Source organism: Parambassis ranga, chromosome 3, assembly GCF_900634625.1.
Source record: "Parambassis ranga chromosome 3, fParRan2.1, whole genome shotgun sequence".
In the NCBI taxonomy this organism is placed as follows: domain Eukaryota; kingdom Metazoa; phylum Chordata; class Actinopteri; family Ambassidae; genus Parambassis; species Parambassis ranga.
In genome coordinates, this window is record NC_041024.1 from 5928381 (window position 1) to 5950655 (window position 22275).

General features: G+C 42.3%; 3 protein-coding genes across 4 annotated transcripts in view; 1 reads left to right on the forward strand and 2 right to left on the reverse strand.

The window, feature by feature from the left end:
- adamts7 (a disintegrin-like and metallopeptidase (reprolysin type) with thrombospondin type 1 motif, 7) overlaps nt 1–8581 on the reverse strand; it is a 78059-nt gene extending 69478 nt beyond the window's left edge. Inside the window, exons 1-2 of the mRNA XM_028401627.1 lie at nt 8280–8581; nt 4632–5011 (exon numbers count right to left, since the gene is read on the reverse strand). Coding sequence (XP_028257428.1) covers nt 4632–5011; nt 8280–8406 — 507 coding nt within the window. The 5' untranslated portion in view covers nt 8407–8581. The remainder of the gene's footprint in view (nt 1–4631; nt 5012–8279) is intronic.
- A 1385-nt stretch (nt 8582–9966) lies between these two features.
- rxfp3.3a2 (relaxin family peptide receptor 3.3a2) lies at nt 9967–11112 on the forward strand. Its single transcript, XM_028402167.1, has one exon. It carries the CDS (start codon nt 9967–9969, stop codon nt 11110–11112), a length of 1146 nt encoding a protein of 381 aa, XP_028257968.1.
- A 3277-nt stretch (nt 11113–14389) lies between these two features.
- Nucleotides 14390–22275, reverse strand: part of itga11a (integrin, alpha 11a) — a 50560-nt gene continuing 42674 nt past the window's right edge. For both annotated transcript variants that reach the window (XM_028401399.1, XM_028401398.1), the window contains 10 exons: nt 22089–22187; nt 18735–18811; nt 18491–18574; nt 18236–18326; nt 18023–18136; nt 17710–17793; nt 17515–17625; nt 17325–17420; nt 16347–16460; nt 14390–15627 (listed from right to left, as the gene is read on the reverse strand). In XM_028401399.1, the coding sequence (XP_028257200.1) occupies nt 15550–15627; nt 16347–16460; nt 17325–17420; nt 17515–17625; nt 17710–17793; nt 18023–18136; nt 18236–18326; nt 18491–18574; nt 18735–18811; nt 22089–22187 (948 nt within the window). In that variant the 3' untranslated portion in view covers nt 14390–15549. The remainder of the gene's footprint in view (nt 15628–16346; nt 16461–17324; nt 17421–17514; nt 17626–17709; nt 17794–18022; nt 18137–18235; nt 18327–18490; nt 18575–18734; nt 18812–22088; nt 22188–22275) is intronic.

Genomic DNA, 22275 nt, shown 5'->3' on the forward strand with positions numbered 1-22275 from the left:
ATATTGTGCTCATACCTCGTACTGTACTCTTATTGGATTATAGTGACACTTATACTCTGTACTTAACTGCATTTAATGTAACTTAATACCTCTGGCACAAGAATTTCCTTCGGGATTAATAAAGTTTTATCTTATCTTATCTTATCTTATCTTACATGTTAGTTAACATTAAGAACATAAGTCTGTTACAGCAGCAGAGAGCTAAAGTGAAACTCTGAACATGTTTACAGTCGTGGAGCAGAGAGGATACAGCAGCAGGGGCCTAAATCCACTCCTGACAGCTGAGATGAAAAACATGACTCTACAGCAGGCCGCTGTCCTGGTGAGGGGGACGACAAACTTCATTTGTCACTGAGGGAGTGGGATAAGCAAGCACAACATAAATCCACGGACGGATGTGAATGTGGTGCTGTGTTGTTTGTGACACGATGTACATGCTTGATCCAACAATTTACCACGTCTTACAGCTGTGGCCCAAACATGCAAGTGTTTCCAGGAAGTGGACTTGAGGGCGAATCATCCTCATATTATGTGTTTTTTTTTTTAATTCCACAAACAGAACTGGTGCTTTATAAAGTATAGCCACTACTGTTTCTTAACACTAACAGAGGCCTGTTTATGGAGAAAATTGTTTTGTCAAATGGAAAAAGAATTCACCTTTGAGAAATAATAACCGATTAAAATAGCACTTTTCTTCCTCGCTTAAGGCATCGTTTGTTTACTTAAAGCTGAGTGGGGCAGACGCACGTTCAATAAACTCCCAGCAGGACTGGATTTACAGGTAAATATTCAATCGCAGCGATGATAAACAGAAATCTAATAGAAAACTCGATCCATGTGCAGCAAGAGGAAATTACCAAGAAAAGTTTTGCAAAAAAAATGCAGATGACACGCATCAGAATAAAAATCAACCCCAACAACTGCAATAACAGCTGTACTTTCACATTAAAGTTGCCTAACTGAGGGCATTATTACAGGTAGCTGCCTGATAACATCGTCAGATCACTTCATCTCCAAAAGGGATTCATGCTGACTCCTGCTCGTGCTTTGGTCACATCTTGTCTAGATTACTGTGATTCTCCGTTCTTTGATCTGGCCCACAAGTCTCTCCATAAACTTCAGCTGGTTCAGAATTCAGCAGCCGGTTTCATAATCCTGGATTTCTTCCCCTGAAAACATCAATCATCACTCCCATTACCAAAAAGCTTCACTGGCTCCTGGTTCACTCAGGAATCATTTCCAACAGTCCCTCCATAATCTGGCACCAATCTCCTTCAGTCATACACACACCCTCCTGTACACTGAGGTCTTCTTCAGCTCTCCTCCTCCGGTGTGTAGCTGCTCTGCCTCATGCATCAGCCACAACACAAACCTAATGCAAAGAAAGGCTGTGACCCTTCCAGCTCAGGCACTCACATGCTCTTTGTGGTGCTTTCAATTGTGGCCTGATGTCAGCAAGCTGCTCTGCACTGTCTGTTCTACCCATTTGTATCACGACCCTGAAGGTTTAAAAGATTGTGGTACAGCAGCTCTTCTAAAGCACTGAAACACACAGACTAACCTTTGCTCTCCGTTAGAATCAATGGCCCTCAGGTGCTATTGACCCACTTTTATTAGGGAGCAACCTTAGCTAACCATCACAATTTGACCCTTGTCAAAGTCACTAAGACACTCACAGATATCAAGAACTGACTGTTCAGTTGAAAAATAGTGTGCAGCCAACATAATAATTAGACAACAATCCTTTTCCTCGAGCATCACTTTTGTTGGCAGAAGAAGACACGCTGTGCTAGTGACTAACAAGCTGCTGCATATTTTATTTCTCTTTTTATGACTTGTGATAACCAACAATGAGGTAGTGTAGATTAACACCTTGGATTTGCTCCATCAATCTTTGTATTTGTCGTCAGACAATGTTATAGAGAGGCCACATTAACCTTTCAAGTGATGGATCTGTCTGCAGATTCCATCACTGCTGGGGATCTGTCTGCTTAGTGCATGGTTGTTCTAGACTTCTGCATACATTATATAGACAAAAAGTATGTGGACACAGCAGGGGGCACCATATATGTTTGCTGGTGTCTCTGTCCAGCCAATCCAGTGTATGTAAAGACTGATTAAAGGCCTTGTGGTCAGGAGAGGTGAGTTCTTCCAATTAAAAATGTGAAATCATTTGGGTTTGTTCGTTCCCTGTTTCAAAAAGAACACACAAAGTTATCATAGAATACTCATTCTATGCTCTAAAGCTGCATCAATTAGTTCATCAAAATTTGGAAGAATTCGTTTGAAAACAGGAAAATATTCAGCACTAGTTCATCTGTAAAATATCAGTATCAGTACATTAGATAATTAATCAAGGACAATAAATCTATAATAAAAACAATCATCAGATGCAGCATTAAGATTTTCTTTAAGCCTGCATGTAGTGTCCATTTACTTTTGGCAATATAGTGGATATCAGACATTTTGACTGAGATAATAACAAGGTGGCTGTAAAATAGAGTCTAAAAAATATAAACCCTGAGTGTGTTAAAATATATAAAGAATCTAAACTTAGAAAGCAGCCAAAAACGGGGTGTGATAATCACTGAAAATAGATTAATTATCTCATTAATTTGTCCATTTTCACATTTCAGACAAAGAGGAGGAGGATGGAGAGTGTGTTTTATAGTCATGGGTCGTGTCTAAAATGGAGGAAATATCACTACAGCATTGTGCATCAAGTCACTGAATACAAATGATCCCTAACAATTCCATTAGCAGTCTCTTCCTCTATGAGCACACATCTGTAATCATCACAGTGTTTCCCACAGAACAGGTAGCAATTTGTGTTGGCCGGTTTCACAGTGTCGTGACGGTCGTCAGGGTTTATGTGGAGCTGGTGCAGGAAGCGGGATGCTTGTATGCTTATCTAATGATGATTTTTAAAGCTGCAACAAGCACTTTGGATTTATTTAGTTCAATCTTAATTTACTAAATTAGTCCTGACTGATAATTCAAATCAATAAAGTTATTAACTTGGGATTAGTACCTTCACATACAGGTGCATCTGCTCCTCCCCTTTGCCTTTCTCAGTTTGCAAACGTCTGTCTGTGCCCTGCCAGGCCCTCCTGCATACCATCAGTGGCACACATTCCAACACTGGCCCCGTGTATTACTACAATATCCACGTTTCCTAATTTCAACAGGGACCGCATTTTCCAGCAATCCTGTCACGATCGTCTTATCCACTCCATACATTGACAGAGCTGGCGACTGAGCTGTCAATAATAATCATCTCGGTGTCATTCACCTTCTCCATGACTTCCTTAACCCAATTCTCCTCCAGCCTCCCTTTAATTCTATGCTCTCTCCACAGTCTCCCAGTTTCTCAGTTTCAGCATTCCTCCCGTTCCAGCCCACCCCCACCCCCCCTTTCATCTCCTTCATTCCCCTCGACCCTTTCATCCCCTCATCCCACTTCTTACAGCCCTTTTATGCGGTTTCTCTCCATCTGCCATGAATGCTCACAGCCCTCCATTTCCAAAGACAACATTCTCCAAGCTACAAACGCCATCATTGATCCCATCCTCCATGTCTTGATTCAGTAAAGATTCACCAAACCCACACCTCATCTCTCCATCCTAACAGGCCTTCATCTTAAGCATCTCAGCAAACACCCCTTCCTCCTACTACACTGGCTGGAATAGCTTCAAGCCTTTCACTTATCCCCTCTGCTCTCTTCACTAGACATTATTAACCGTCTGCCTACCCCAGCACTAGCTCTCCATATCCCCCCTCTTCCCATTCCCATATCTTTATTGCTACTGCATCCAATACGATCTTCTGGTTCAGCATCAGGTCTATGTTTACCATACCACATTATCAAACTATCAAACTAACGTCACACTGGTGAAGCCTGCTCCAGATACAACAACAGCCTTCCGAATGACGTCTGCTGGGCTCCGTCCCTTTGTGATCTGTTTGGGGTCAAGGATCTCAAACCAGAGGGATGTACCACCACACAGACACACCCCTAATCTCTCTCTCTCTCCTCCATCTTTTTGGACTCACTTTTGGGGGGGCTGTCACTTTCTACAATAGTGCTGCCTCAGCATGTCAAAAGACGACCTCGCTCTGATTCATCCAAACTAGTTCTTTGATGGCAGCTCGATGCATCTGGGTCTTAAATCTAAATTCCCATCTGCACAGAAAAGGATCAGATGTGAGTTTGAGTTGTTTATCTCTCGGAACAGCCGAGACCACAGAATACTATGTTTTCAAAAGGTCACAGGTGAGACAGATTTAACACAAGTTTTAATCTGCTGGGTCTGAAGGTGTGATATAAGCCCTGATGTTTGACAGTTAAAGTGGGAAAATTAGTGGTTTCAACAAATAGCCCGGCTCTGCCTCGTCTGGCTGGAGTGAAGCACTTATGTGTCTTCTGTGTCCACTTATATGTCTGAGTGGCACATAACTTCAGAAAAATCCATCCAGGATGTTTCGCAGTTTAAACAACCCTCAAGTTGGCTCCGATACTGGTGCAATTACAATATTAACTTCTTAACTCAGATACTTTCCTCAGCACTGAATAAGATGCATTTAAATACGACCTCCAGAGGACTTTCAAACAACTTTAAATATCCACTTACCAGTCCATCACAGGTGCTTATAGCTGCGCTCCCTTTGACAGCAGCCTCATCCCACACTTCACCCAAGAAGAAGCACTGAGAGGAAGCAGGAGGATGAATCTGTGCCCCTTCCAGGCCCCCGTACCTCCTCTCTGTTAGGAATCCCGGAGCCAGCAGATGTGGATTAAAGGTGAGGTTGAAGTTCAAGCGGTGGCCACCATGCAGAAACTGGTAAAAGACACGATCCAAATCAGCTGGTTTCTCTGATGCTTCCCGGCGCTGTACACGGCGGCGTGCGTGGTGAGACAGGAAGTTGGACAGGAAGCGACCTCTGGCATCTACTCTGGAGGGGTGAACCACTTCATACTGAGGCAGGTCGTGCAGAAGTCTCTCTGTTGGAGCTATGTGGGAAGAGAAGATGTATGAGAAGATGGGCTATTAAATCATGGGAAAGAGAAGGAAGATTACATAATGAAGTGGCTGCAAAGATGGAGCTCTAAACAAACCCATATGGGTGACTAATCTGTCTTTTTATGTATAAATGCTACTGCAATGTGTACATCTCTCCTCCTCCTCCTCCTCCTTTTCCTCCTGTATGGGGAGCAGGCCTGAGAGAGTCTGTAAAACTTGATTAAAGCATATTCCTCCAAATTAAAGATATCTGCCTCACAGGAAGCAGTGCTAGAGAGAGCTCCCGTTTATTAAAGGGGTAAAGAAAACGTAAATTAGAAGTACGATTATCATATAGCCTTTAACTTACTATGCAAAACACCGCACATGTTTTAATTTAGTTTATCACACCAATGGATCTGTTTCTATGTTAATTATGCTGTGCACACACACAAGGCAGATGGAGAACAGAAAAGACACAATTTATGATTCAAAATTCAGGACTGAGAATGTCCCACTTCAACACAAATGACTTGACATTATAACAATTAATAATGTAGTGGAAAATAACCTAAAAAAAATAGTCAATGTAAGTCTACATTGAGTGGAGGTGGTCTGGCCATAAAAACATGATGCAGTCTGAGCCATCACACACAGCTTTTACATGGGTTTAATAATGCCAGTGTGTTCCCTCACTGCGTCTACTTTCCTGGTGTGTTGGCTGTGCTGTCCTTTGAAGCACTTCTGCTTTTCTGTGCTGTCAGCCTGACTTTATTCTTAATTTATTGGCACTACTGAAGTCTAATGTCTGCCCTCCTTCCTTAAACCAATCAGTGTCTCTTCCCATTTCTGTTGTTTTGATTTGCTGTTGCAGATTTTAGATATTTTTGGAAGCACAGGTCCATCCACGTCAGATCCTTCAGATCCCTCTTCTCTGTCCCCACTGAATGAGACAGTCAATGCCTCCACTGCTTTGCGTAGGTCATTGTGCTTTCACAACACACAGAAATCTTAGAAGTTCTAATACCAGTTTTATTTTGAAACCAATTGAATTAATAAACAGCACTTAAAGATGCACATCATGACACATTTAAGCACACACCAATAATGCACCCACTTAACTTAGGGTTATGTGTCTGTTCCAAGGACACATTAGCATGCAGCCAGAGTGGGAGAACCGACTGCCAACATCATGGTAAGTGGATCCACTGCCGCCTCAGCCACAGCTGCTCTAAAAGGCTGCTGATACTCTTCAGACCCATCGGATGATATAAAAAAAAAAAAAAATTCACCTAGATTTATTTCAAAATGTGAAGGTCTGATCTCCACAGATAAATACAAACCACTTGTAATTGAATTTCACATTCCCTGTGGCTTCCTGACCCACTCTAGAGGCCCCAGTGATGCAATAAAAAGACTGTCATCTAAAATGAATGAGTGTTTTCTAAATCAGGATGCAGCCTAGAAAGGATCCTACTGACACCCACGATGTCTTTCAGGCATCTCTCCTCATCCTCATTCCAGCCGCATCCTGTAGGTGCATAAATTCTCTCAGTGTTTCTGTACACTTGATCCTATTTCCTGCTTTCAGGACATTACCTTAATTACTCCTTTACATTGACAACTATTGTTCAAATAATCCCTTCTCATCAAACTACACTGATGTTACTGTGCAGCTTAACGACCCTTGCGGTATCGTCACAGTGCTTCTGCATGTTGACATCACAAATACCCTGCTCCTCAGACTTCATAATGGTATCATCAGCTCCATCTCATCCGTCTGAAATGAGCAGAATGCAAGCAATGATTGCACAAAACCTTGAAAAGTTTCAGCATGGCATAAGGGCTTTCAGGAATACAGTGCATCAGCTGAATGAGGAGTTTTTAATGTTCTTTTTCTGTTTGTGTTCTTTTTATGCCTCCTACTGTACCGAATGTCTGCAGGATGTCAGCTGCACGCTGTGTAGTTATTTATGCACATTTCAACTTTCTCTAAAATCCAAATTTTCTTAGAAAGGATTTAATTTGTCACAAACACTTATGGCTGCCTTAAGCGAATGTTGTTGTTAATTATGTGTATTATTAAAGAAAATGTGGATGAGATGGAGATTAAAAATGTCTGCTAAATATCTAGGGCATTGTGGCCTTGGCGGAGGCGTGCAGACTCTCATTAACTCATTCTGCAATAATCTCATGTTGTACCCTGATTAAGAAAAACGCTCATTCATTTTAGATGACAGCCTTTCAGAGCGTCACCGTGGCCTCTGGAGTGGGTCAACAAGCATTTTTAATAATGTAAAATTCTATTAAAAAGATTAGAAATATTCATACTTGTAAAATTAGTCTCAAAATTGTTTTTTTTTTAAATATCAGCTGGGAGGTGTGAAGAAAATCAGCAGTACTGATGAAAGCCTATTAATTCACTCATTTCAAAATGGAACTGATATTTGAATCTCCCCTCTATCACGTCTAACTAGAGAAAATGCACCAACTGAGAATGGAAAATGAGACGGAAGCCGTGATCCTAGAGCAAGACTGAGTTCAAAATAAACCTTGTATTCCTCTGCCAACACTTAACACCTGAAATCATTACCGTTTGGGAGGTGCTCTCCCCCTCAGCAACTCCTCCTCGTCTAAGATGTCTGACAGCAGTTAACTTTTCTCTCAAGGGCGCCCTGCTGATTTGTACAGGATGAGACAGACTGCATCCAGACTTCTTGTTCTTGCTTGTTTCTCCAGTCTCGGGAGACTTTTAACATTCAAACCACAGACTAAAGAGGGAGACTGAGAGGATGAAAGTGCAGAGAGTGCAGGCGGGTGGGGGGGTGCATCCTACCAGACGTGAGAGGAACGATTCTCTGAAGTGATGATATCCACTGGGACAACAAGTACACAAAAAGAATGGAAACCGGCTCTATTATGAGAATCGTACTAATGCATCCTGTAAATTCCCACAGTGAAATTCTGTTTCCTGCCCTTCACTGCTGAGGTCAGAGGTCAGTGTCAGCCCCAGAGCAGCAGCAGCAGCAGCAGCAGCCAGCTTCTGTGGTTTGTCAAGGGCAATACACAGACTCTTAACCTCTGATGAGTCACACTTTACCACACAGAGCTCCAAAACATGAGCTTAATTGCTATGGTCAGCCAGAAACTTTGGAACCACACGCCACGGTGAGAGGGCTGCTGGCTGAATGAAATGCACTGGTGAAGGAAAAGTGCACGATACAAGCGGACAGAGTGGGGCGTGCTGGTCAAAGTGTTTTTGTTCTCAGGCTCACTAACCTGGTTCATGTGATAATCCAAACGCTTTGCAGTTGTCCAGGACCATCAGAAGAGCGAGGAAGAAGAAGTATTGAATGGGAGACAGTCTTTGTCCAGCAGCGTGACGCCCGCAGTCCAAACGGGTCATTTTGTCAGGACGCTGGTTTGTAATTGAGAAACATTGAATGCCTTTCTAACACCGCGTCGACTGTCAATTCAAACTATTCCCATTTGAGCTGGATGCACTTTTTTTCGCTTTGCTGCGACTTAAACTGTGACAGTCCCAGCAAACTTGTGCAGCTCAGGCCTGACCATGGTCTGCCTCCACGGGCCGGGTTTACTGCATTCTCGCTCTTTTTCTAACTACTTTGAATGTCGGTGTGAAAGTTTGCCTGCGTGCAGATGGTCCCTCTGTCCTCCATCAGTCTCCTCCCGACAGTCAGTGACAGCTTAAAAACTTTCCTCTGCAAACTTTCGCAGAGCCACCCCCACAGATGGGTGGACTTAAGACAATGGGCCATCTTTCAGGAGGGCTGGAAGCTTAAAGGGGAACGCTACTCCAAGAAATCGGATACAGCGATACGGTCCAACTGGCAGCTACTCCTAGAAAAATGAGGTCCATCGGGTTCTCAGTGGGTCAAACGAGGACCAGGTTCGGCACTGTTGCATTCACTTGGCGCCAGACAAATCACTATTGACCCAGTGAGACGCTCTGCGCATTGTGACATCCCTGTGCGCTTTAAGATTGAACACACACACACACACGTAACAAAGCCACTTTTAAGCAGTAATAGACACGAGTAAAGCATTAAGTTCAAGGAAGTTACTGATCTGGAAAACTTTGCACATTACTGCGGTAATGAATGTGACAAATATACAATTAAAAAAACAACTTGATGGATTTTCCTACATTAAATCTAACTGACACACGTGGAATAAAGCTATATTTAAAAATATTGACATGGTCACTGAACTCCATGTCGTTGTTTTACTGATTTATTCATTCTCATCTGTTCAAGCTTAGCGCTCCCTCTAGCGGAGGAATAACAGCACTGTGCATTGTTGATGTGGTAGAAGATAATTGCATCTACCTGTTCAGTGCAATGTGTTGGATATACTGTTAAATCTGAAATGTTATAGTTTATCATAAAGTGTGGTCCTTTTGATGCGCTAAAATGCGCACTAGTGAGGAGGGACAGTTCAACTTTATTTTACTGCAAAACAGACACCAGCAGACATTAATCTATAATCAAATGTACAAATCTTTCATTTTTATTGTATCTTTAATTTGATCATGCAAAGTGGCTCATTCCTAAATTAGGACTCCGCCAGATGCGCTTTTACGCACGGACAATGCGCAAGGTGCATTCCACAGACCTAATGAGCTGAATATGACATTTCTCCTGGATGATTAATATAAATTCACGGGGACCAACCAGCCCCCCCTTCTTAGTCGCTGGATTCGGGATGCTTTCTGCTCATTCCCACGACTGCTGCACAGTCTGCTTCTGTCACGTCTCATTCGACCAATCATGGCTCAGCAGAGGAGTGCGACACTTGTATAAAAGAAGGCTCCAGGTCAGCTGTCATTCAGAGATGTGATGACGCGGGAAAATTTGTTGAATGGAGGTAAACAGCTGAGACTTCTCTGAGTGGACGGCTCTGCCAAAAAAAAATCTGTAGCGAGAGCTGGTTATTACTTTTGAAGATGGATGAAATATTTAACCACAGCGGAGCATTGAACCGAAGTTCGCCTGGCGATGAGAAGTTCGGTTTTGAGGACATTGATGTGAGCGCAGATGGCACCCCCATCCTGAGGATACTCATCTCCGTGGTGTACTCCGTAGTTTGCGCTGTGGGCTTGGTGGGGAATCTGCTCGTCTTTTTCCTCATGAGAATACGACAAGGTCGGAAGAGGTCCACTATTAATTTTTTCATCATCAATTTGGCAGTCACGGACTTCCAGTTCGTGCTCACTCTGCCCTTCTGGGCCGTGGACACCGCGCTGGACTTCAGCTGGCCGTTTGGAGACGCCATGTGTAAGATCATCCTCTCTGTCACCGTCATGAACATGTACGCCAGCGTGTTTTTCCTCACTGCCATGAGTGTAACCCGTTACATCTCCGTGGCCTCAGCCCTGAAGAAAAAAACGCACAGGAGGTCACGGTGCGTTAAGTGGGTATGCGCGGTGCTGTGGGTGGCGGCGACAGTGGCCACAGCTCCGACAGCTATCTTCTCCACTGTGACTGAAGTAGCTGGAGAGAAACTCTGCCTCCTGAAGTTTCCCGATGGACACGACTGGCTCGCCCTCTATCACATCCAGAAAATATTAATAGCCTTTATCATCCCTATGCTCATAGTGTCTGTTAACTACCTGATGCTCCTGCGCTTCGTAAGGCGAAGGAGCATGAACGGCAGCAACCCGAAACGGAGATCTAGAGTCACCAAATCTGTCGCTATTGTGGTTTTGTCTTTCTTTTTCTGCTGGATGCCAAATCATGCCATCACCTTCTGGGGTGTCTTGGTCAAATTTAATGCAGCCAACTGGGACACATCGTACTATATGGTGCACACATATGTGTTCCCGGTCACTGTGTGCCTGGCGCACACTAACAGTTGCTTGAACCCGGTGCTTTACTGTCTGATGAGGCCAGAGATCAGAAAGATGCTCAGCGGTTTGTTTTGGAGAGCCTCCACTCCATCCTCTAACAAAAGCTGCGCAACGCGCTCTGTTACACACGGAGAAACCCAGGGAGTCGTGCCGCTTCAGATTATGGACAACGCAGAGTACACGCTGTCCATCATAGACCGAAAGGGGTTGTCGGGCTCCAAAATGATCCAGTACACACGTTAGTTTCTGCGATCTGCTTGTTTTGTCCACCTGCGGCAGCAGCCATTGCTCGTGCGTAAACCTCTTGGCACTTTTTGAACGCGCTACACTGTGCCAAATTTACATTATATTTGTTGACAAGGACTACCACAAGTGTAGTGTGACTTCATGCTGATTCCACTGATGGAAAGAAGTTGGACTTTCTCTGTACCTTTGCTCCATTAAGATGCTGCTTCATACTGTTTTTCTTGTCACATTTTGCCTTTATTTAAAATCAGAAAGGGAGAATAAGCCTGTGAATGGAACTGGACACAAACGGGGGACAAACGTCCTTGAATGGAGTCAGGGAGACTGAGGAACACAGGACTCCCAGCACACTATGATGTTATGTAAAATGAATCAAAATATATATGTTAATGTTGCAATCATTTCCAATCACATTTGCCCTGTAAAACCTGTCAGTGAATAAATTGCTTTTTTCCATCTGAGGCAGTTAGTGGTTGATTTTCTTCCCTCACAGAGAAGTGCATTTGATTCACATATAATACATTCTGACACACTCTCTTAAAAGGATTGGGATGCATGTACAATTAACCTATTGCAGACAAGAAAGCATTTGCTAGGATGCATGAGAAATTAAATCTATTTTATATTTCCTCAGATTTATTGGACAGTTTCTTTTTTTCAGTAATAATGAAACATCATCCCCTCAGTGAGAAATGCAAACATGCAAATGATGAATCAGATGATGCGTCCCAAAAGCTTTGACCTATGTTGAATTAAATGCAGCTCCACGTGCCTTTCTATCAAGTGCAGCCTCTTTAGTTTAATCATATTCAGCAGCCAAGCACAGGTTGCTGCCTCGTGTAATCCAGAGAACTACAGGGACTGCAGGAGTTCCAGCAGTCAGACTGGCACTGAACACAGCAGAGCAGATCCTCCTCAGAGGAGAACCCAGGACAGGCCTGGGCAGAGGGAGTCTCCTGGCTGCAGGGACTGCTGCCAGGTGTGTTGCTAATGGATGTTCCCTGCATCCTCCATGTGCCCTGCGGCCTCTTTGCTTTTCATCCATGATGCTGTACGGATGCTGCATCATCACGAAGGGGGACACTTTTTTTTTCCACAAGCAACAAGGGCTGGAAATCTGTAAGTGCTATGACAAGTCCCTATTGATGTTCTCTTCGGTCAAGTCGAATTTAATTAATTGATACAGCCCCAAATCACGAAGGGCTCCTTAAATGGCTTCACAGCCCACAGCATGTGACATCTTAGACAGCTTTCAGAGGGAAGTCCCACTCCTACTCATAAAACAAGAAACCTGAAGAAAGATTCATTCTTTATGCTCAAATAATTCCACATGGTATATTCAGTGTACATAACGCTGCAGTTTAATTGAGTGGGTACAAGGATTTAATCTTCCTGAATCCTGATGATATAAAGGTCCAGTCACATTTTTTCACCATAATGATTACAGATCATTTTTCATGTTTGATCTTTGAATTGGACGGTAAATTAAACCACCACATTCACTGATCATTAAAACCTCACTATGACTGTTCAGACTGACTGATGAATCAGTGGCCTGAGGCAGAAAGAGATAAGTTGTGATGAAAGTCAATAATCTCTGTGGTAATAAAGTCAAAACTGCCTGAGATGCTGAATGTGGTTTGAATTCTGCACAGTGCTCAGTGTTACCTCCTTCAGAATGAGGTAGAAGACAAATGGAACAAAGGCTGATGTCGCCTAAATCAAAACTGATGGACTTCAAACATTCTGCATCACCACTCGAGGAGTTAAGCACATAGTTCACTCCTGACCTCAGCTGGAAGGTGTAAATACTGCATGCAGCCACCATGCTTCAAAAAGACTGGCAGCAATGGCATCAGACTGATTTGAACCTTGGAGGATTATCCTCACATTGCATGTTATGTTCACACTAGTATTACATTTCAGCAGTGCTGACTGCAGGGCATTTTGAATTTTCATCTGTATTTTTTCCTGTGGAATTAATGAGTGAGTCAGGACAGAGCTGTCAGTCAGGACAGAACTCATCCTGAGCTTCGGTGACTAAGCAAAGAAAAAAACCCCATTGTGTGTTTAGTCTTAATTGTGTTTGTCTAATGTGTCCATGTATGTTGTTTTGTTTTTGTTCACTAACCACTGCTTAGAGTGAATCTCATTTCCCTCTATATTAGATTGTTTGTAAATATCAGTGACAGGAAAACAAAACCTGAACACTCTAAATAAATTGGATCGGCAGGTGGCTACATCTCCATTGTGTTTGAAGGCACATAATGCAGTGGGATCTGAATGTGGACACAACCCAGAGGGCTAACCAAATCTGATGCTTTAACAAAGCCTGGCTTCAAACTGCACATGATTTAGTTACATGACACACAGCTGAGATGCATTTGCCCTGAGCTGCACTGATCAATAATCAATTTTCCCTTTCCCTGCTCTCTGCAGACACCCACTAAGGTGTTACAATTTGCAGGGGCAAGGATATCGTTATTATTATTTTTATTATTATAACCTGCAAAAAACAGGTTGATCTGTTTTTTCGCTGACATATATCAGACCTTAAACAAGTGTTGTGAAGAGCAACATCAGATTTTTAAAGTAAAAGCCTCATATTATTTACTGGGGGTCAGCAAGTGAATCCACAAAACCCACCCCAGGTCTCTGGCAGGGGTTGGAGGGAGGAGGTAAAGATAAATACTGCCTCTTGGTGGTGAATGACCGTCATTACAGAGGCTATTAATAGAGCACATCAGGTTTTCACTACACATATGTACACATCCTCAACAGTATCTGAATTCTGCACACATGCACGTTGATGGGCCGCATATGGGAGCTGTGGGATTCACTGAGTCCATAACCTAGGCGGGGGTGGAATACAGAGTTTAGTCAGAACATTACTTCAGGCAGAATATTAAATTAGATTAGATTAGACAGAAAATAACAGCACTATCCGTGAATTAAGCTGATAGAATATTATAGGCAACATTTTAAATATGGAAAAAATGATGGATATGGAGCCTCGGAGACAAACTACAGAGATGAGGAATAGATGAATTTAACAGTGACGATAAACTAAACACTGTATAATACTGGTCTGGAAAGCTGGTGTCAAAAATGTCTCAGATTTTAATTCCCCACGTTCCTCCTCTATTCATACTCATTGATATGCCCAGAACAAAAACAAACATTACAGCTCCCCTCCTCACTGAGCCTCCTCCTCTCTCTGTGATGTTGAAAGCTGTGCAATTTGCAGTTGAAACTTCATCAAACAGACACTATATACACATATATATGTTTTATTCTGAAGGCATGGTACAGCTCCTTACTCCTCATAAAAGAAACAGGACAAACTGACATTCTTTGCATTCACCGGACTCATGTTTATGGCACCTTATTATCACTTTACAATTGACTTCAAAAACATGTTGCTGCATTGTTTTATGCACGCCCTCGGCTCTGATGCAGTGCATGTTAAAAAGGCATGCAGCCTTCTAACAGTAACACAAAGCTGACTTGCACTTGTTGCAACTTGTTGTTGCACTTGTTGTCATAAACTGTGTGTAAAATACTGTGTGGGAACCATAATAATATTGAAAGGCTATAAAAAAAACAAGGTATGTGACTATTTACAAAATTCAAGTTAACTTTTTTTTTTACAAAGTAAAAAGTGCATCAAATGTTTGACGGTCACCCTGTGTGTTTTCCAGGATGTAAATATTAAAAGGACGCGTGTGAGTCTCTGAAAGGTAAACATCACAAATATCCTTTGGACTCTGGTGACTTTAGTTCAGTTTAATTTCTTCATAAATTATTATGCAAGTCGACTGAACGTGTTGCAGATAAAATCTTTTAAACATCGAATTCAATATACAGTATACTAACTTTACATTTGCGCTAGCTTTTGGGTGGCAAAATCACCCTTGAGGTTTTTTCATGTATTTTAAAAATTTACCATAATAAGAGTTAAATAAATACACAACAGAAAGAGACAAAAGAATGATCGGCTAACATTTGCCTCAAATACAAATAGTGGCCTTAAATTACAAGAACAGATCAGTTAAAGCCTGACCTGTTCTCCTTTAAATGGCCTGAAAAGCACCACAGCTCCAGCCTGAAGCTGAGAAACAAGAGCTCCAACAATCTGTGAAGGGACGACATCCAGGGCGGAGGAATACGTAGACAAAGAAAGGCCCTATTGTCGTAACAGTGCAGAAATGCTAAATTGTGTGTGACAGTGCTGACTCTTGGGGGTCAGGGGTCATGGCGTGGGACAGATCCAGTGAACTGAACAAGCCTTGCTCCAGCGATCAGGCGGAGCCGTTCATGCGGTGCCACTGGAGAGCAGGGGGGTGGGGGGTGGGGGTGTGGGGGTGTGGTTTCGGTCCCTGAGTGTCGGGGTCCCCTGTGGAAAATGTGTCTGCTGGGGGCCCTCAGCCTGCGTTACCGCTCCTCGGCCACTTTCCCGTTGGCCTCCCGCTCATCCTCGTCTTTCCGCTTTTGTCTCCGGAAGAATCCGAGCTAGATGAGAGAGGGGTTAGGGGGGTCACACGGCTTCAGAGACGCAAATCAAATGCATCAAATGCACACAAAATGTAATCACTCTGCCATAGACCTGGAGAATTGTTGTTTTAATATGACTGACCTAAGCTGAAGAAATGCAGTGAGGAGGTTGAAGCCGCAATCTGAAATCTGTTCTATAAACTCACCCGCTGCTCTGAAGGGTCAGTAGTCTTCATGGGATTTTTTTTTTAATAAACAAGTTGTGACATGCCAGAGGAGGAATGTGTATGTGTCCATATTGTTTGACAGGAGTCCTACAGCTACTCATAAACCTGAGTCTGAAGAGCTTGGCCTTGAGGAGTGACTATTTAAGGTCTTTGTATGCCTGCAGTCAGATTATGATGATGTTTCTGTCAATGGCTCCTGTGTAGACCATGAATAACAGATGGCCTTTATTGCCAGCTTGACCTACTTTAAATGAGATTTTACACATAGAACAGCTCTGTCATTATTTCTGCAAGTAGAAAATGTGCACATCAGGGACGTCACATGAACAAGTCAACAGTTTTACACTGTTATTCCAGGATTTGGAAGCTGTTTGGACTATTTAAAATCTATTCGTCAAGAGGGTATTAAACATTTATTTTAATGTGGGCTGAAATTATCTGCCGTTCTTTAATTAAATAACTCCTTTATCCTGTTACCTATAACGTGTGCATGCTGTGATTTGAACTTACCTTCCACAGAGCGAGGCTGAGCAGGGCTAACAATGACAGTCCTCCTAGTGTACTGCCGACGATAATCCAAGTAGGGATTCTGTAATCTCCCTCCTTTCTGATCTCCAGTATTATCTGTCAGAAAAGATGAAGCAATAAGGGATCGTAAAATGTCATTTTTTCACAAACCAAACTCAGTGTCAGCTACTTCATAGTGTTTGTTTGTTCATCAACAAACCACCTCTGTTTGACTATTGCAGCACCCTTTACTCAGGCATCAGTAAACAGAACATTCACAGATCACAGCTGAACCAGAACGCTGCCGCCAGGCTTTTTGACTCACACCAGGAGAAGTGCCCACATAACAACAGTTCTAGCTGTCCTCCACTGGCTTCCTGTAACATTTAGAATTGATTTTAAGATTTTACTGTTGGTTTCTAAAGCTGCGAATGGCCTGGCTCCCTCTTACATACAGGACCTTTAGGGACCATTTACGGTACACGACTGATAGAAAATTTTAATTACAGCTTACATTAACAAATGCATTTAAAAATGCATATACAAAAATCATTTTTTCCTATACAAGCACAGTGAAGAACTGTAGTATGAGTGTGAACTGGCCAATAGATGGCAGCAAAGCTTAGCGTTTCAGTGCAGACTATTACATGTTGTGCCGCTGGTCCTTTCGGTCCCTAAGCACCACGCAACACGTGTGCTCCAATACCAGCCTTTATATACACTGCTTCATTTATACACTTTCATCCTCAACTGTGGCAGAAGCTACACATTACAAGCATAACCTTATCTGAATGTTTGAAGTCTATTCAAAGGTTCAAAGGTTGACTTCTATAAACAAGGCCCTGCAATCACATATGGTAAAGATAAAAATCCAGAGTGAGACTAAATCAGATCACAGCAGGATGCTTTTATAAACTCAGTGCTCAGTCGGGTCAAACCAGGGATGGAGGCAGTTTACAGCGTTAGTTATTGTTGACTCACATGTCTGACCGGCCTCTCTTCATGTAAAAACATGGGGCTGGAGGAGGGGAGCTCCACTGAGGCACTGGTTACTAGCTCCAGGATTTTAAACTTCAGCTGGGGGAAAAAAATCAAAACAGCCAGTTTTCACAAACACATTAAACAGCTGAAGAGCCTATAGCGTGAGCATGGATGCATGTTGAATACTCACTGCGTGTAAGGTATCTATTCTAAGTGCTCCTGTGATTCTGACTACAATATCTCTGTAGGAAGCCACATTGACTGTGCACTGGATTGGCAGAGGAAGCGTGTTGGATTTGTTCTGGGTAGAGAAACAAAAGAAGAAAAGTTACACAAAGTTTAAAAATAAAGCTCTAATTTGAAGATGAATTCTGTTTTACTTTACCAAGCGGGAGAAACGTGAAAGATCCTCAGGTGATGCCCGGCTCTGCGCTACGTGCTGAGGTGGTAAACACTGCGTCCCGTCTCTCTGAGTGGTGAAAAATACTGGTTAGTGGAATTTTAAAATGTTCCAATTCACTCTTTTCTAATGTCCAAACTAGTCAGGACATTAAAACTGCAGGTTTTATGGCTCCTGTTGAGTTTATTATACAGTCTGTTTGCTAGACTAAGGAGTATTGCAGGAGCTAGGTCTCATACAGTTACTGTGTGCACTAATTTAAACATGGTTTAAATGTTATATTCAACTTTTCACTCACCTGATCGATATAGAAGTCAGATATCTGCAGGAGCTGGTTCCCATTTTTTGTCATTTCTGGGATCTCAATGTTCAGCTGCAGATTGTTCACTGGAAAGTACCCAAGGTTCTGGATCTGAGAGACATCCAGATGTATGTTGTGTAAATGATTTCCAGCAGTGTTTTTGTGTACAGTAAATTAAAGCTGTGATGATGATGATGATGATGCTCCCACCTGAAAAGTGAAGTTAAAGGGAGGTCCGATAACTCCAGGCTCCTCCAGGGACAGTTCGGGTTTGATCTCATACCGCGTTGGATTTGAATCTCTTTCAAAGCAAATCAAAAACAAGCATATGTTGTGAATCAAATACCTCATTCTAGATACAGTATCTGCAACTTATTTTCTCAGTGATTTTCAGCATCTTGAACATGATATCAAATCATCGTTTGCACCCTTTAGCAGCCTGCATTGTGTTTGAATTGGACAAACCTGGTGAAGAGAAGGTCTGCTTCGTATTTCAGTGAGTAATAGATGTCATTGAAATTATCAGCTGTGCTCACTTCCTCGCCGTCACTGTTAAGAAAATGTGTGAGTATGACAAACAGCTGAAGTTCAGGTTTAATCTTTATTGTAGTGCATCCTTTTATCTTTAATCCTAGCACCTGCTTGATAGTGTGAAGATAAAATGCATTTAGATGTGAATCTAAATTTAAAACTGAGGTGATGTTCAGACCTGCTGGCCTCCAGGATCACCCTAAGGTGGTCTAAGAAGACGGTACGGCTGAACTCAAACTCCAGGCGAAATGATACCTACACAGAAAGGAAACATTAGAATTTTTTTAAATTTGCTGCCATTATAAACATAAAGAACACATTTGCTTCTGTATATACTCTCTCCATCAATACAGTAAATGCCCTGCAATGTGGATTACGGAGTGAAGTCTGCAATAACCTGCTGTACTTCCCAGGCTCTGACCCCAGGCAGCTGGCTGCACAGGTGGTGCTGCTTAAAGAGAGGCAGGGAACTTCCCCTTTGTTGAGGACAATGCTGACTACACACACATACTGTAGTGTCAGATCCAGGGCAAAAAACAAGGCAAAAAGAGGTGTGTCAAAAACAGGGAGAACGACAAACAAGGGTGAACCCCAGTCTGCAGAGACAGGGGAAGTTTGATTGGCAGCAGAATGCAGATGATGAAGAGCTGAGCCGAGCCGAGCTGAGCATTGTTTACAGATCTCTGTGCCATAATGAAATCCTGACGGATCTAGTCTGAGCAGAGAAGAATGCATAACAAGGTTTGCTGTAGCTTCTCTTTTCTGTATAGATATAACTCATCATTGACAAACCACACACAAAACAATGACCTCTTTACATATAATCATGTCCCAGTTTGTTATGAATATCCTAGTTTTTGAAATAATTGCATGACGTTCCTTCAGAGAAATGTTGGATGAAACACACACACAAGAATGCAGGGACACACACACGCGCGTGCAAGTGGTAGGGGTTTGGAAGACATGATTGTCCATGGCTTGAGAATGTTTGTGCGCCAGCATAGCTGAACATGGAAATTGAGTCAGGGCATGACGATCCCCTTCCTCCTCTGGGTTGATACATTCTGACTGCCTCCTCAAGTCACATTCATTGTCAAGCATCAGGCAACAAATCACAGTAATTAGCACAGCTTCTAGTCTCTCCATGTCCCCACAAAACACATCAAACACCAGCAACACACAGTGAAGGGTTTAGAAACCTCACGTTGCTGCAGCTGCAGTAAAGTTTGCAGTACATGCTTGTTTTACAGAGGTCAAGCACGACCGGAAAAGTCTAAACAAGAGTGATAACTGGCTCTTTAAAAAGCTCGCAGTGAAGTTGCTGCTTTCCTTCAGCTAAACAGCGGCTGTGGGCTGGTCTGGCAGCGGCACTGGCGCTCAGTCAGCCCTGTTTAACTCTTTGCCACATTTTTAAAAGGTTCTCGACCAGAGCAGATCAGCCTTGCGGCTCTGGATCCTGTTCAGCTTCAATGAGCGGGTATGAATCACTCAGTGAGTTTTAAAAGGGTGACCGGGTCCTCTCGGTTTAGTTGTTGGGGAGAAATGTGATGATATCCTTGTTGCCTGGGAGATGACTATTGTTTGTGATAATGACCTGGTTCAGACATTTGGTGAACTCCTTTTATTGCTTCAGTATTTTGTCAGTAGACTTTGTATCAGAGACCATTGTTCGGACATCAATAGGAAAACAGGCTGTGTAATAGCTTTTAATTGCAGTGTGTGATGTACGACCATTGTCATCCCCATCAAAGTTAATTCAAACATCACCCTTTAAAAAATTAAACGTAATGCTTTACTGCAAGAAACACTGGAAAGTGCAGAGTCATAAATTATCATTGACATTACAAGCTTGTGGAAAGGCCTGGAAACAGCAGAACTGAACATGAGAAAGATGAGACAGAAACATGTCAGTGTCTTACTCAGTCTCACCTGCAGCACAGAGATAAAGGAGAGACAAATGCACAAAGATCACACAGTTACAACTGAATGTCTATGTGTTAATGTTTTGCTTGACTAAATATATATCCTAATAGTTACTTCAGTCTTTAAGAAACTTCTTTCAGTCAGATGAGTGATGGCAACAAGCTTCACACAAACCCAGAAACTACATAATGTAGGTTTCAAGTTACAGCAAACTATTTCCTGCCAATGACAGAGTATTCCTTCACATGGATTAGATATTCATTCCTGACATAAAATGTGACCGAAAAGCTCTTCTGTTCCTGCAAATAGCTTCAAGAACTTAACAGGTTATTATGTATATCTTATGGTTATATATATTTAAAATGCTAATTAATTGGAACACAGAAGTACTGAAAACTGCAGTTCCTCAAATGGCCACTGGAGAGTTTACAGCCTCTGAGCTTTACAATCACTCACAGAGGGTCTGCCCATCCTTATATACGTTCCAAAAGGTAAACCCATTCCAGTTTGGAAGAATGTTTGCAATGATTGCTTTTCTAGATGACACCTTAGAGAGCTGAATTCCTGTGCCAAGTTCTTGTTAACTTTTATAGAGAAGCAGAAGAAAAGAATCCAACTGGAAACAACAGAAACTGGCACAAGCCAGGACAGGGGGGGGCCTGCAAGGGTGATCAGAACCACCCAGAATATCAGTGGTGCCACTAAGCAATAATAGAGAGATGAGGAAATACCCAGCCCAGCCCCTGCAAGTTTCTCTTCTCAGGCCGATAATAATGCTAGATACTAGGACTCAGGTTTACAGTACTGTAAGTTGTACACTGCTAATTAAAATCAATCTGGATCTATTTAAATACCAATAATATTTAAGATCTTATTTACTCTGTGGCACGCAGCAAAAAGTTTCCACTATCTGCTGGTTAAGCTTTTAATTAGGCACTGAACTATACCACGCACGAGAAAATACAGATTACACAGCAAGATTAATTTCAAAGTATTCATACTGAATCGCATATGTCTAACCAGGGAAACTACACAAAGCATTATGTGAGGGTGGGCTATCCTCTACTGATGGAAATGTAAATAGTCTGTCTCAGCTGAAACCTTGAAGGATGCTAAATAAATAGATTTGTAATTCAAAGTGATAACAGTAAATATTAGATTATGTCATATCAGACGTGTTATAATTCTAAGATTAAACACAAAAGGACAGTTTAGTGTCAACACTATAGACTATACTATACTACTATACAACTATAGAGGAAGGAACCTCAGAAACCAGAACTAAACTGGGCTCTTCTGGTTGCTTTGTGGTTCTCCTATTAACCAGTGTGATCTGCCATGGTCATCTAAAGCCTGCAGCATGTGTTTTGGGGCCCCTGTGGTCTAATATGGTCCACATCAATGTTTGTTCAGCCCCTGTGCAGCAGTACAGTGTAGACAGGGCTGCAGAGAAGCATCTGAATTTAGGGTTTATGGTAAAAAGTGTAACAGCTGAGCTGATTTTCTTATTAAGGAATCTGTTTAAAATCTGGAATATGACTGAAATGATCAGCCTTTATGGTTGCACTAGTCAGATAGAAGTAGAAATGTAACATTTAGGCAGTCTCACCTGTGATTTGGCCCTCATGAACGGAGCACTGACGTTGCAGATCTTCTCATTCCTCAGTTTGTTTTCTATGTAACACTCAATTTTGATGTCAGAGTTGTCCTGAAAATAAATATAAACAACAGCATATTTCTATTTCGGGACTGGTAGATAGAAAAAAAAAAACATTTTTAAAGGATCCATACAAACT

Excerpts from the sequence above, each read along its gene's own strand:
- rxfp3.3a2 (XM_028402167.1), top strand. The coding sequence starts at position 9,967 with ATGGATGAAATATTTAACCACAGCGGAGCATTGAACCGAAGTTCGCCT.